This window comes from Lepus europaeus, chromosome 1, assembly GCF_033115175.1.
Source record: "Lepus europaeus isolate LE1 chromosome 1, mLepTim1.pri, whole genome shotgun sequence".
Taxonomy (NCBI): Eukaryota; Metazoa; Chordata; class Mammalia; order Lagomorpha; family Leporidae; genus Lepus; species Lepus europaeus.
The window spans coordinates 73,461,840-73,478,200 of record NC_084827.1 but is presented as its reverse complement, the minus strand read 5'-3'; the positions used below and the strand labels follow the sequence as shown (position 1 = coordinate 73,478,200).

Genomic DNA, 16,361 nt, shown 5'->3' with positions numbered 1-16,361 from the left:
TGTCTAAGCTACAAGTAATTTTTCTGATTGAGAGGCAAATAGAACCTGATAGAAGGGGCTTGATAATAATCTGGTGGGCTTTAGGCCTTGTAAGTTAAGAGGCTCAGACCTATCTATCTCTTCACATGGGGTATATCCTAAGGGAGGTGTGAACCTCCTAGGGGAAGGCACTCTGTTGACTTTCATTACTTGGCTGGCCTATCAATGGCTGATCTGGGCAGTGATCTGCCCTCAAGGAGACCCAACAGGCCAGTCCACTGCAGTGGCTTTCAATGTGGTAAGCCTGGGCTTCAGCAGAAGTCAGCTTGTGAAGAGCCCTGGCAGCTCTGCCAAGAGTTGGATCACTGGAAATGGACCTGCCCTGGAATCGAAGGATGCCCAGGTCAGAGCCACAGATCTTATTGGCTCCAAGCTGAAAAGCCCTTCACTCAGCCCAACTTCAAAAGTGACCACTGCAGCTGAGGGTATGGTCAAGTAGGGTCAGCAACATTGCAGGCAGAACTGTAAATTTCTTGTTAGAGATGCCACCTGCCTTTACCTGGCCAGCTAAAATGACAATTTTTGAGGGCAGCATTTATTACAGTAGTCATTTCCTAATTGTGTAAATTCCTTGTACCTAATGATATTTCTGTTCATTTGAACAGCTGGCCTCCTTGTTGCTTCTTTGACCAAAGGTGAATTAGGAGTTCTATATTAGGTGTTAGAAAGTGCTGGCAGGGTTTCACAAGCTAAGTTACGCTGATTATATTATGAAGATTTTTTTCGACTGGGGGGTGGGGGATCTTGGATCTCTGCAAGCTTTGATTACCCGCATTTTAAAATCCACTTAAAGCAAATGATACATAAGATCATATTATTAAAATTCATATGTAATAGGCCTCTCCCAGAACTGACCTATTTCAGACAAAAGGAGGTTTGTATTAAATAGGCTTATCCTATGTAGATATGTAACGTTTGGTATATCTGTAAACCTCTAATCACTTGAAATGCTTCATACTAATTGCTGTGAAACATTTGCATTAAAAGAAATGAAAGGCAAACTTGCTGGAATATATCTCTAAAATGATCCTAATTTGCATAAGTTTTAGCCAAGGAGCAGATGTCTTTTTAATGCTGTACCTTTGTTTAAAAATTTTTTAAAAACATTTTACAAATAAGACTGTATAAATTGGTGTCCTACATCCTAATTTGGAGATGTTTTTATCAGAACACTGACAAGGGTGAGTAGCAACACCAACTTAGTCCCAGAATAAAACTGAAGGAAATTGTTTGAATACAGCATTTTGGATCTAGTTTTCTGGAACTCCATCATGATTAAATCTTGTAAATATTTTCTTGGGTTGTACTTTACTTCATGATTTATAAAATTTGTGTAGTAAAATCTGAGTATATGACATTTTATAACTATGAAGTATACACAAAAAACGAAGTCAGCCCTCTATTGTTTACTGCTTTGAATAGTTGATGTGTTTTCCTTTTTTTCTAAATTGTGATGAGGTTATGCAGTCTTGTTTCCTTAACATCATAATTGGGGGTTGTATTAGGTTATTTTACAGGGTTTTTAAGGATTTGCATAATTCAGGTTAATTAAACTTCATTTTAGTTCCTGTTTTTGGAACCTAAGATATGCTCAGTTTTGCACATTGTCAGAAATAATACAATTTTGATGAATATTATTTGGTTCAATCTAATTACATCCTCTGGATGGCTTCTAGATACAAAACTTACAGATCAAGATGTTTTAAATGCGCACCACATTTCACCAAATATGATTCTTCAACTACGTGAAGATATTTCAAAAAGGTGTTAGAAAATGTATGTCGTGTTAAAATTCTCTGCCAATTGCAGATATGTAATATGTGTTCTACATCTTTTGTCTAAGATTTCATTTAATAAATTTATCTAACCATTCTTTGAAACTTGTACATTATAAATTCTTTTTTCTTACACATGATTCAGATGTGGGATGTGTCCATATGCATATGTAAAATTAGGTATGCTTTTTTTATTTATGTCTTAGAATTTATAGACAGTTAATTTAAATTCACATGCATGTTTAATTTAAAGAAGTATTTGTTAAATTTTCTGAATTGTGAATACCTGAGAATATCTTTGTTTTGTGGTGCTGGAACTCCCTGGCAGTACTATTTATAGTTTATCTATGGATCTGATTTCAGTGGGGACTTAAGATGGCTTAAAATGCTAGAGTCAATCTTTTTTGATCTTGATTAAAAAAAAAAAAAAACCTGTGTTGTGCATATAGCCTTTTATTGCTTGTTTTATTCAGTGTTCATATTCAACTTCTTAAGATTTATTTGGAAGAGTTATAGAGAAGGGGAGAGAGAGAGAGAGAGAGGGAGGGGAAGAGAGGGAGGGTGCTGTGGCACAGTGGGTTAAAGCCCTGACCTGCAGTGCTTGCATTCCATGTACGCACTGGCTCAAGCCCTGGCTGCTCTAATTCAGCTCAGCTTTGACCTTTGGAGAGTGAACCAATGAATGGAAGACCTCTATTTCTGTCTCTACCTCTCTCTGTAACTCTAGCAAATAAATAAATCTTTAAAAACTCTTGAGATTGTATAGTTTTTCCTCAATGTACAGATTCATGAACTTCTTGAAATATCCTTGTAATTGCTAAAAGTAGCAATTGTACCAGTGGTGCATATGAACCTCATATTGAGGAATCTCAAGTTGAAGAATCTGATGTAATAACCTATGGGTTCTTTTTCTGCGTAATTTTCATGTGACAGATGGTTCATTTTTCAGAGATTTCTTAAGTGATTGATTTACAAAAATCAATGTATACATTTATTTAGGACAGGATACACTTGACCTTTAATGTTATTTTGGAAGACAAAGACTAAAAATAGCAAATACACTATTTTGTATACATAAAGAAAATGGATATTTATTAACGGTAAGCAAGTGCCCAATGAATGTGGGATGCATATATGAAGTATCCTGTTTAAGTTGGAAAGTGGTTGTTATAAGATGACGAAATGAAGATGTGTATTGTCTATTTCATTGAGAGGCAGAGACGGAGATTGTCTAAGCTCCCTTCTGCTGGTTCACTCCCCAAATGACAGCAATGCTGGAGCTGGGTCAGGCCAAAGCTGGGAACCAAATCCAGGTGTCCCACATAGATGGATGGAACCCAATGACTTGAATGTACACTATTGGCTCCCAGGTTCCATACCTGTAGGAAGTTTGGGTCAGTAGCTACAACTGAATATCAAACCCAGGCATTAAGAGAGCAGGTGTGGATGTGTTAACAGCTAACCCACATAGCTGCTCCTCTCTGTTTTATTCTTCCTGTTAAGTCTGCAGCAACTTTGGCTCGCTCAAGTAGGTCACATGGCTTCCATGGAAGATGATAGAAATTCTAGGGCTTTTTTCCCTTCCTGTAATAGCTTTTTTTCTTTTTTATGTGAGTGCAAGAAAACTCCAGTGCTATTGATATGCTGATAAGATTATGAGGAAATAGCATTCTTTTCCAAATGGCTATGCTAGTAAGGCTTAGAACTTCAGGGATTATAACCTAAAATATTATTCCTTGCAGTAATAAGGAGTCTTAGAATTCTGGTGACAGTTGTCATGAGGTTTCATTTCTCTTCTGTGTAGGAATACATGGACTCCAATAAATATGTTGAACATCTGCTAAATCAACTAGAAGAGCAGCACCGAAGTCTCTGGAGGTAAGTTCATGTTCCTGTTTGCTAAAGTGGCAGCCTGCATATCCTTGATCTTGATCATAGCAGTAAGTTGGAAAAGGGTTTCTTGAGGTTTGGGCCAGAAATAATTTGGATGCAAGAATCGCCAGAGGCTGCCTGAGATTGTTTCTTTTAACTAAAGAAAAATGGTGCCGGAAGTTGCTGTTGGTCTAAGTCTGTTCAGAGCAGTAAAGATGGTATGAGATTTTTTAAAATCAAGAGTTAAAGTGGGAGCGGCGGCAAGATGGCGGAATAGGCAGGGAGCACACTTAGTCCGGGGGGACAGAAAGTTTAATATAAGTGGAGATACTGCAGGGTCAAGGAAGAGTAGGGGAAGAAACAGCAGAGGAAACTCTTCCGGAACTAGTGATTCACAGTGGACCTGCGTGGAGAGCGTGGGAGCCCAAGTTCGGGACACCAGCGGCAGACTCAACACACCAGCGCTGGAACGCGAGGTGAGCCGAACCTCCATAGCCCGAGATACCAGCAGGCAAGCAGAAAGAGGAGGCTAGAGGGAACGAGGCTTGAAACTCCGTGGGGAAAAGTTCACCAGGCTAACTAGAAGAGAGAGAAAAAAAATAAAAAAAGTGACTGATACGGACACAAGTTTCTCTCTCTCCGCTCACCTCTCAAAGGCGAGCAAGACAGAGCAGGCGCCATTTTGGACATACGTCATAAGCAGGGCGACCTCAGGTCTGCACCAGCCCTGAGCCTAGCAGAAAAACCTGACTCTGTGGGGAGGGGTGAAATAACAGGAGATTAGCATCTAACTTGGCAACCCAGTGGGAGACTTCAGGAGAATTGGAGCCCACACTGAGGGCAGCAGAGATTCCCTGTGTGGTCCTTGGGAAAGAGCTTCCGATCTCTGGCTCCTGTGGGTATATCATTTGCCTGCTAACTACCTCCAATTACGTTCAGCTGTGCGGAATTACTTCCCTTTTAAATCAAAAAAAGAAAGAGAGATTTACCACACCTAACCTGGGAATGTCATCTTTGACACACCCTCAGCCCTGAGGAACCAAACACAGCTCTCAGTCCACACTCATCTCAAGCCTCTAAGGCTCCACTGAAAGCAGACAGTCCACTTAATATAGAGCCATAGTGTAACAAGAAAAAACACCACAGTGAAGAAACCAAATATCTCCAACATGCCAAACAACAAACGCAAAAACCAAGCTAACAAGAACAAGGAAGAAACTATGACGCCCCCAAATGAAAAAGACACCCCAATTCAAGATTATGAAGATGATGAGATCGAAGAAATGCAAGAAGCGGATCTCAAAAAATTGATAAGAACATTAAGAAGTTCTCAAAAACAAATTCTTGAACTACAGAAATCCTTAATGGACAAGATAGAAAATCTCTCTCGTGAAAGTGAAATATTAAGGAGGAATCAAAATGAAATGAAACAACTAGTGGAACAAGAAATTCTGATAGTGACTAGAAATCATAATGAAATGAAGAGTTCAATAGATCAAATGACAAACACATTAGAGAGCCTTAAAAACAGAATGGGCGATGCAGAAGAGAGAATATCAGACTTAGAAGACAGAGAACAGGAAAGGAAACAGGCAAACCAAAGAAAAGAAGAAGAAATTAGAAATCTAAAAAATATTGTCGGGAATCTACAGGATACTATTAAAAAACCCAACATTCGGGTTCTAGGAGTTCCTGAAGGCATGGAGAGGGAGAAAGGATTAGAAGGCCTTTTCAGTGAGATACTAGCAGAAAATTTCCCAGGTTTGGAGAAGGACAGAGGCATCTTAGTACAGGAAGCTTATAGAACCCCTAATAAACATGACCAAAAGAGATCCTCACCACGACATGTTGTAATCAAACTCACCACAGTGAAACATAAAGAAAAGATCCTAAAAGGTGCAAGAGAGAAACGTCAGATCACTCTTAGAGGATCTCCAATTAGACTCACAGCAGACTTCTCATCAGAAACCCTACAAGCTAGAAGGGAATGGCGAGACATAGCCCAGGTACTAAGAGAGAAAAACTGCCAGCCCAGAATACTATATCCTGCAAAGCTCTCATTTGTGAATGAAGGTGAAATTAAGACTTTTCATAGCAAACAGAAACTGAAAGAATTTGTTGCCACTCATCCTGCCCTGCAAAAGATGCTTAAAGATGTCTTACACACAGAAACACAGAAACATGGTCACCAATATGAAAGAAGGTAAACGAAGGAAACCTCACAGCAAAAGATCACAGGAAGCTCAATTTCTCTTTGACATAGAATTAAACTCTGATGCTCTGTTAAAGCAATGTGTTAAAGTAATCTATTATGTTCTCTTGATGTCTGTTAAATTCTAATTGTTCAAAAACAGCTGAATTTTTATTAAGAGCTATGGGTTATTTAAATATGTGCTTTTTTCAAAAATTTGAATAATCACCTTGTAACAATGATCAAATTTGGTCTATGTTATGTCATGATTTTAAGAAATCTTATTTCAACCAGATATTTTGGATTTTGAGCCTTCGTGGCATTCTTGACAGGCATTCAAAAAATCAAAGTTTCAAACAATCTGGTCTCTAAAAATTCCAGTAAATCCTGGACTTTGGTTTTTCCAGTTTGGGCCCAACTGAAAAAATCGAAGGACTTATGTCTCTCATCTTATAGAGACACCAACTAATCAGTCTATTTGGAGTATATTAGAAGTACTGTCAAGATGTGATGTGGTACCAGACTTTAAGTTTCTATAATGGAAAATGCTATTAATACAAATGTTTGAGAATTAAAAAGTCTAATGATATTGTGTTACTAGACATGATAGTTATCTTAATGAGAAAGCCCCAGAGGCTTAAAGGGTTAAATACTTGTAAAATCCTACAGGTGCTTTCAAAAATACTGTGAAGTAAGCAAGTGCCTCTTGTTGGTTGATGAGTTTATAATTTTAAACATGGCGACTTAGTCTTTTGTCATCCACAGTTATATATGATGTGCTGCTCATAAAACTAAAGCGTTGTTGGTTCTGTGTTTAGCTGTCCTCCTATAGGTTCCTATGGACTTTTTCCAGCCACTTTTATTGTATTCAGTACTTTGGGATGGCTCTGTAAACAGATGAAGCCAATAATGTATTAACAGTACCAACTGAGAGAAAGTATGGTTAACTGAGGTTACTAAAAAGAAAAAGCAATTCAAATCAATTGGCAATCTACAAAAAGAGTTAAAGATTTTAAAAGCTATTATTAAAATTGCTATATTGGTCTATTATTGCTATATTATATGTGTGTACATATTGTATGTCCACATGGGGAAATTTTATTAAGAGTTTTATTTTAAATGGCTTATAGATAAGATTGTCCATAAATTTAAGCTGCTAAAATCAATCAAAGATACATTTTAATTTGTGGGACCTGAATCTGTGTATCATATGTTTTAGACTTGTTGGTAGAAAGAAACTAAAAACATTTTAGATGGTTGTGCTTAAGTTTACTGGCTAAACAAACTACACCATGTTAGATATTTAAGAGGTGTTTGCAAATACATGATTCTTAAAATTTATAGAAGGCATTGGACATTCTGGTAAATGTTTTCTTAAGTTGTTATCTAATGGTTGAAACGGTTTGCTAAGTATTCATGTGATATTGCTATTGTCAGCAAGCGATCTAGGACTTGCTCCCTCATTTCTCTATTCTAAGCCCAACTTGTTCTTTCATTTCTCTATTCTCTTCAAGGTAGGAAACTAATTCTATTATGAAGGAATCTGTAGGATGCACAATTTAATCTTTAGACCTTATAAAAGAGATGGCTAACATTTTTCTGCCATAGCATAGCCAAAATAAGAACTTAAATAATAATCTCATAGCTAGATTCACTTCGCCATCAGCGAAGTATACAGTAAGTAGAAAAAACCTCCCTTTCAGACCAAAGGGAAAGAAAGTTTTAAAGTGAGAATATAATTTTCCTCATGGGCATTGTCTACCTTAGAAAAACTACTACAGAACATGCCTGTGACTATAGACTTGTAGTTCAGGCCACCGAAGATTAGAGATGGGAAACGGGCACTCCCTTGACTTGCATCCTCTGGTCTGCTTTAACACAAACCAGGAGGAAAAGAAAGCTTGGCATCAGAAGCAATGGGTGGCAGGCCTATTAATGGCTGATCTGTACAGTGATCTGCCCTCAAGGAGACCCAACAGGCCAGTCCACTGCAGTGGCTTTCAATGTGGTAAGCCTGGGCTTCAGCAGAAGTCAGCTTGTGAAGAGCCCTGGCAGCTCTGCCAAGAGTTGGATCACTGGAAATGGACCTGCCCTGGAGTCGAAGGATGCCCAGGTCAGAGCCACAGATCTTATTGGCTCTAAGCTGAAAAGCCCTTCACTCAGCCCAACTTCCAAAGGGACCACTGCAGCTGAGGGGATGGTCAAGTAGGGTCAGCAACATTGCAGGCAGAACTGTAAATTTCTTGTTAGAGATGCCCCCTGCCTTTACCTGGCCAGCTCTCCTCCCAGGCCAGCCAAGTAATGAAAGTCAACAGAGTGCCTTCCCCTAGGAGGTTCACACCTCCCTTAGGATATACCCCATGTGAAGAGATAGATAGGTCTGGGCCTCTGAATTTACAAGGCCTAAAGCCCACCAGATTATTATCAAGCCCCTTCTATCAGGTTCTATTTGCCTCTCAATCAGAAAACTTAATTGTAGCTTAGACAGCGCCTTTCTTAGCTCCTCTAATAATGACTCTGTCCTTTGTTCTAGGCCCTGTCTAGTGCACTTGGGCCTCATTCCTTTGTAATCATAACCTCTACTCTACCACCAATGGCTCTTCTCCCAACATGTGTGTACTGATGGTCCTCTTCCCCACTTAATGCTGTATAATTGTTCAAACCTGGTAAATGCCACTCTTAGGATCATTGGTTACTATCCTTACTCTGTCTTTTATGACCTTGTCTAAATATGATCAGAGTCGGCAAACTTGGAAGGCTTCCATAGCCTTGGCAACTCATGACGACAGCCTAGGGTGGTTACTGGCACCATAAACTAGAGTGTCAATTTGTTGGGTCAACAACAGGAGCCACTGTGCACTTGCTCCTCATGTGGGATCTCTGTCCTCAATATGCTGTACATTGTGATTTAATGCTATAACTAGTACTCAAACAGTATGTTTCACTTTGTGTTTCCATGTGGGTGCAAACTGTTGAAATCTTTATACTAAATTGATCTTCTGTATATAAAGAGAATTGAAAATGAATCTTGATGCAAATGGAAGGGGAGAGGGAGCGGGAGAGGGGAGGGTTGCGGGTGGGAGGGAAGTTATGGGGGGGGGGAGCCATTGTAATCCATAAGCTGTACACTGGAAATTTATATTCATTAAATAAAAGTTAAAAAAAAATAAATAAAATGAGGAAGTTGAAAATTAAAAAAAAAAAAAAAGAGTTAAAGTAACTATCTCAAGGTCACGTGGCAAACTTGTAAACCTAGAACCCAAATTCTGATGCCTGCCTGCTTAAAGATTGATGTTTCTCTGCTTAAATGTTCTGCTTCTTAAGTGGGGACATTGCTGTACAGTTAAGAGATCTTTGATCTTATTCTACATGGAAGTTCAAACTCTAAGGAAAGGATCGGTCAGTATTTCTGCAGATACATTGAGAATACAGATTAATGTTTTAGAAGTCATGGCTAAGTCACTTGTGCATTCCTTGGGGCCTCTCTGGAATGGAGGCTGGCAGAGATGGTTGTGAATTCATTGAGGTTTTAGGATCCACACTTAATCGTGTTTATAATGCTACTATGGAATTTGAATTCCTCTTTATAAGTTGTATGACTATCTTTGGGAAATAAATTTGGTCATCTTTAATTATATGATGCTTCACATTATACCAGAATTATTTAATATTACATTTGTGTCACTTAGGATCAGGAAGCCCCTGAAGTCCTTTATTTCTTACTTGCAGAATGGAGGGAATGTTTTTTGTAGATGCCAGATAAATATTTACTAACCATGTGGCTTTCTTGCCAAACCTCATCTTCAAACTTGCCATGTGGGCTGTGTACCTGGTCACATTGTCTCTTTATGCAGCATTGTAACACATTCTAATCTTTAAATTTTTCTTCCCTGAAGAGTTCTAAAAATACACTGTCATATATTTTAACATTCTGTGGCTTTATATTGGTTTTCCTCCTGGAGAACAGATCTCTGATTGTAACAGTAGAAAACACTCCATAAATAGAGAAATTGCTGGTAGGGTACAATAGAAGTTCCATTTTAAAGTTTGATAGCCTGTAATGGACATTTTAGTTAACTTTTTGTAATTTGCAATACTCGTAAGATTAACTTTTTAAAGATCTGTGACCTCATTTTGATGTAGTTTTCTTTTGTGAATCAAAACATTAGTACAACTTCAGAAATTGATTTATAGTTGGGGGCTTCATATTTTTATAATTAAGGAACTGATCAATTACATCAACTGTATGGAACTAGTTTTAATTTTCAAGAGAAATATACAAAAAAGAAGGAAATAACATGATGCCAGCAGTTTAGAGTTTAATTTGATCTATAAATAATGTCTTACACATCATTGTTGGGGAGTAATGGTCTCATGGGCTCTTTGGAACTGAAAAATCCTGCATGAAATAGGCTATTTTCTCTGCTTTCTTCAGGTAGCTAATAAAAACCTTTTGGTCTCCTCAGATATTATTAAATTAAAATCCCAGGTTTTTTGGCATGGACTTAACATAAAGTAAAAGCTCAGAATTATGTGTAGCCGCTTGCCTTTTCCTTCAGAAATGGAATTATTACTGTTAGAGAACCAAATTCTAATGTAGAGTGGCAGAGGACCTAATAAGAGGACTCCATTTGAATAACAATAGAGGGCGATAATGACATTTGAATAGGCAGGATGACTACCAGTGAGAAAATGGAAATCGGTAGTATTGAAAAGAAAATGGAAAACCCAGTAATAGTAGACTTACATATGACTTACTGAATCATGAAATTACATTTGATTATGTTTTGCAAACAGATCCTCACTTGATGGACTTAAAGCGACAGGTCTTATGATGATTATTATAATATCATAACTACAACTATAGCCAAATTGTTTTTGGTGAAGAATATGTAACAGTGAACTGGTTAGGATTAATTTTTTTAAAAAAATTTTATTCATGAATTAAGGTAGAATATGATGTACAAAGGATCATGGGAATTGCATGGCAGTTACACAAGCACAACTGAATTGCCTGAAGTTAAACAAATGTCCTCATAAATCAGGAGAGACTTCTCTGATTTTATTATGCCTTTGATTTGTGGCTGCTGCAGCGATCATGGAGTGGGCTGTTTGTCAATGCTGCTGATATTACTGATGGCCTTCCGGTTATACTTGAGTTAACTTAAAACTTGAGACAAGTTCTGAATATTTAAATATTCCTATAGTAATTTGGGTTCAGCATTAATTTATGGCTGCCACCTTTGAGGACTGATCAAATGCATGGTAAATACAGGTCATCTTGTATCCACTTGCTGAATGATAGAATTGGGCAAATATAAAAGATTGGGGAAATGATTAAAAGGTCTTTCATTATCTTCATGGAGAGGGCTACTAGTCTTCAACAGATTTTTTTTTGTTCCTTAAAGCATAACCATTTGTTGTGGCACAAAAATACATTGTAATTACATGTCAAGATAATTGATTATTTTGGGGATTTGTTTAGTATTATCCAGATATAGAAATATAATCTGCAAGTTTTCAAGTTGCAAAGAAATTTATGGAGTTCAAATACAGCTAACAGTGAGCAGTCATTCAGCTCAACTGTTTTTTGGACATAAACAAATACTATGTAAAGTTAACATCTGAATTCATCTGAAGAGGGCGATTTTAAATCTGGGTGGATTTAATTTCTTCAGCTTGATAAGTAAACATTTCCATGACAAGGTATATTTTCATTGATGTTGAAACATCATTTCCTGCACCTTTATTCTAATATGGAAAGTTAGGAATAAAATGATATTTTGCACTTGATGTTTAAGATTGATTTACTTACTTGAAAGAGTGACAGAGACACAGAGGCAGAAATCTTCCATTTACTAGTTTACGTCTCAATGGCCACAATAACCAGATCTGGGCAAGACTTGAAGCCAGGGTCCTGAAACTCTGAGTCTCTCTTGTGGGTGGCAAAGACCCAAGTACTTGGCCCATCATTTGACTTCCCAGGCACATTAGCTGGGAGCTGTATAGGAAGCAGAGCATCTGGGGCTTGAACTGTCCCTGCGTTACAGAATGCTGGCATTGAAAGCAGCTTAGCCTGCTTGGCCACAGGGCTGGGCCCCTGCACTTACATCTTTTCCTTTTTATTAATATCGTGTTACTCATTCTGATTTCATTAAGTATATTTAAGACTGACGAAAGATTCTAAGAAAAAACTGCTGAGAATGTTTGTCTTAATGTTTGGTAAAACTCTTTTGCAGTCTTAAATGAAGAGTTTGGAATAAATATAGATAATTGTGACATACAAATCAAAATCATTAATATTTATGGCATTGAAATTACTCTCCAATGCCACCTACATGAAATTATATATGAAGGAAATGGAAGCAGCATAGTACCATGATAATGGAAAGAAGACTGGAGATTTTGAGGACTCAAATTCTTGTCCTTGTCTGAAATTGAGGTTCCTTATCTATAAGAATGCATCTGTATAATCTCTACAACATAATTATATTATCAATGCAATCTTAAGCATAGCATGTAAGATTACTGAGCACTGAAGATATATTAAACATATAATATCTAGACTATTATGTTATATTTATACTACAATACATTGTGGATGCCAGTAACTCAACCAGATAATGTGAGTCTACTTGAGATTTTTCTAATTCAAATTGGAGACAGTATGATCAAATGCCTATAAGTTCAAAGAGAAGAACTTAGTAGGTCTGCATGGCTAAAATTGGATGATAGAACCTGGGGAATGTGGAGTCCCAGCTCCCAGCCCTGGGAGTCTATACTCAGTTGTATTTGAACAGGCTGTATCTGGACTATGGATTTTCGACCAAGGCACTATTGCTGTTGTTATTTGGAGCCAGATGATTGTTTTTTGGTGGAAGGAATGTGCCTGTTCTATGCATTATAGGGTGTCAGGGGTTTTCCTCAGCTTTTTCTTAGTATTTGATGGTAACATCCCCTCATGTAAAAACTAAAAATGCCTCTAGATACTTCCTAAGTTCTCCTACTGTGCAAAACCTTCTTTCCCACTTCCATAACCTGTGATTGGAAAAAATCTATGAAAATGTTTTCCAAACCATATTCAAAGAAATAATAATGTTCTGGGTCATGAGATCCTCCCCTTTTTTTTAAAGACATTTCTTTGAAAGTCAGAGTTACACAGAGAGGGAGGGAGGAGAGAGAGAGAGAAAGAGAGAGAGAGAGAGAGAGAGAGAGAGAGAGAGAGAGAGAGAGGTCTTCCATCTGATGGTTTACTCCCCAATTAGCTGCAACTGCCAGAGTTGCGCCGATCTGAAGCCAGGAGCCAAGAGCTTCCTCCGGGTCTTCCCACATGGGTGCAGGGGCCCAAGGACATGGGCCATCTTCCATTACTTTCCAAGGCTATAGCAGAGAGTTGGATCAGAAGTGGAGCAGCCGGGACTTGAGCCGGCACCCATATGGGATGCTGGCACTGCAGGTGGCAGTTACCCGCTATGCCACAGCGCTGATCCCATGATAATATCTTTAAAACAAGGGTATTCTATGGTTAAAATTTTCAAAAAATGCTAGATCAAATTTTTTAGTTCTGTTTCAATTACAGAATTTATGAGCACATATTAGCAATATAAACTGGTTTGTATATATGCAATATAATTTTAAAACAAAAAAAATCCCCAAATTAGATCTGTCTTGGAGCATTCAGCCTAAGGTTCCAAGGCATACCTTGGGAATTGGCAGTCCACTGACAGCCAAATATGTTCTATGCTTCCTAAATTTCTTCTTCCTCAGCCAAAGATTTTACTGGTACTGGACAGGGTGATTTGATGAAAAGGTATCCAACAATATGAGGAGCCAAAGTTATTGGAAAAGGTGGGAAAGTCAATTCTTAGTAAATCCAATCTGAATTTCCTCACCATTTTTCAGAGGGACAGCCCAAGCCTCAAAACCAGATTCCATGAATCTCTGAACTAGTCATTACAACTGTTCATTCTAGTAAAGCATTTAACGCCTACTTCCCGAGGGGAGAGAATTAAGTTTCTTACATCAGCAGCAGAGTAGAACATTTAATTGAAAAGCATGACGAAATCTCCAACTAGAAGAAGATCTTGGAGTTCATCACTTCTGGCATTAATATGATAGCATATCAGAAATTCTTTAAAACATAGTTTTACCTTTGTGGCTTTCATATAATTGCTATTCTAGAAGAAAAAAACGGGTGAAAATTTTGATTTCATTTTCATCGGGACTCAAGTTCTGCTTGTCTTAAAAACATTGAACATGGGGGCCGCCACTGCAGCATAATGGGTAAAGCTGCTGCATGCAGTGCTGGCATCCCATATGGGTGCCGGTTCGAGTCCCGACCGCTCCACTTCTGATCCAGCTCTCTGCTATGGCCTGATAAAGCAGTAGAAGATGGCCCAAAGTCCTTGGGCCCCTGCATCTGTGTGGGAGACCTGGAAGAAGCTCCTGACTTTGGATCGGCACAGCTCTAGCTGTTGCAGCCAACTGGGGAGTGAACCAGTGTGTGAAAGATCTCTCTCTCTCTCCCTCTGCCTCTCCTTTCTCTCTCTCTGCCTCTCCTTCTCTCTCTGTGTAACTCTATTTCTGGCAAATAAGTAAATAAATCTTAAAAAAAATTGACTGTGGACATAAAATGATCTATAGTGCTCATTCATGTTACCCATTATTTTGAGTATATTGCTAAGATTTTGTCTAAATGTTATTTACATCAGTGTCAAAAGTTTCTTCCAGCTCTAGAAAAAGATTTCCAGGCAGCTATGTCACAATATTCTATCCTGAGAAATGAAAAGTTGTTAGCTAATGTGTTAGTAGAAATTGTCTCCAAGCTGTAAAATAGAAATATGAAATAAGCACATATGACCTGAGTAAAGTCGGACCCAACGTCTCTCTGATTTCCCTCTTACATATTCTGTATCTTAGAATCAGTGATCCAGGCATTCCAAGAATTAGCATGCCCCTATTCTCACAGGGTTAATTTATGTAGACTAAGAAGATGCTAAGTATTAAACAGGTTGTCTCTACTGTAATCATAGGCCTCCACAGAGAGTTCTTAATTGGCAACACGTAAAATTGCTCTGCATGAATTCTTAATAGTGGACACCAAATAAAATAAGAACCATGATTTGTTTAAATCCCCTTCAAGAGAAAATGAGGCTATCTCTGGGGGATAGAATGTGTAGCAAACAAAGAGCTCAATGCTGCGTAATAGAAATGAAAGACTCTGAAAGCAAAACATTATGCTATGCCAATTCAATAACGGCACAGGGCTCCCTACTCTGCATCTCTCTCTCTGCTGGAGGTCAAAGGAGGCCAGAACTAGCAAGCTTCCCATTATCTTCCCCTCCTCTCAACCCTTGGGCTGAATTTCTAAATCATAGCTGTATTGGCCAACGAGTGCAAGCCCCAGAGCCACCCTTGTCACCCATCAATGTCATTTCCCAATTACTCACCAGGGGTTGTGTCAGAGATGCAGACAGCCCCAGACCCCTGCCAAGATAAGAGTCTGCCCTCTATGGCATGCCCTCTGCCCAGCACAAAAGAGAATAAATCAAGGCTCTGGAAATTGGATATTGCCACATGCTTGAATGGTTATGTCATCCCTGGCTGTGGTAAGGAGGGCCATGGGCTAAACTGCACATGAAGGGATACTTATAGATGGCTGGTCCTGCTTTAGAGGAGCAAGGGAGTGATAAAGCTTTATAAAGCTCCTGCTGAAGTGATGACACTAGCTTCAAAGCAACTTCTTTTCACAACGTAAGGGGTTTGGAGGACTACGTCTAAAAAGATACTGGATGGACAAAACCAGAAGATGACTTGAGTTCCTTCCATCCTAGGACTAATCAATTTTATAGTTTCTATGGATGACTTGTATGTGATCTGTATGTCTTTCTACTTAGGGGATGCTTTGTATCCAGGTCTTCTGGAGCAAAGAAACAAAAAAGGTCTTGGTAAAACTGTATGAACTTGATATCCATGCTCTCTTAATTCTTAGAATTAGTTCCTCTTTTTTGGAAGAGGCATGGCAATCCATCATAACATACTTAGATTTCTTATAAATTGACAAACTACATGACTTTAAACTCTTGTAGGTTTTATCACTTTGTCTTCAATACAAACCTTGTTAGCAAGAAAAATTGAGGTTGGCACCGTGGCTCACTTGGCTAATCCTCCGCCTGCGGTGCTGGCACCCCGGATTCTAGTCCCAGTTGGGATGCCGGATTCTGTCCAGGTTGCTCCTCTTCCAGTCCAGCTCTCTGCTGTGGCCCGGGAAGGCAGTGGAGGATGGCCCAAGTGCTTGGGCCCTGCATCCGCATGGGAGACCAGGAGGAAGCACCTGGCTCCTGGCTTTGGATCGGCGCAGTGCACCAGCTGTAGCAGCCATTTGGGGGGTGAACCAACGGAAGGAAGACCTTTCTCTCTGTCTCTCTCTCTCACTGTCTAACTCTGCCTGTCAAAAAAAAAAAAAAAAGAAAAATTGATATATA

At 38.7% G+C, this 16,361-nt stretch overlaps 1 protein-coding gene across 6 annotated transcripts in view; it reads left to right on the top strand.

Moving 5' to 3' along the window:
- The window catches only part of NCKAP5 (NCK associated protein 5), a 957,082-nt gene that overhangs the window by 284,338 nt on the left and 656,383 nt on the right, over positions 1 to 16,361 (top strand). For all 6 annotated transcript variants that reach the window (XM_062185802.1, XM_062185829.1, XM_062185796.1 and 3 more), the window contains one exon: positions 3,619 to 3,692. In XM_062185802.1, coding sequence (XP_062041786.1) covers positions 3,619 to 3,692 — 74 coding nt within the window. The remainder of the gene's footprint in view (positions 1 to 3,618; positions 3,693 to 16,361) is intronic.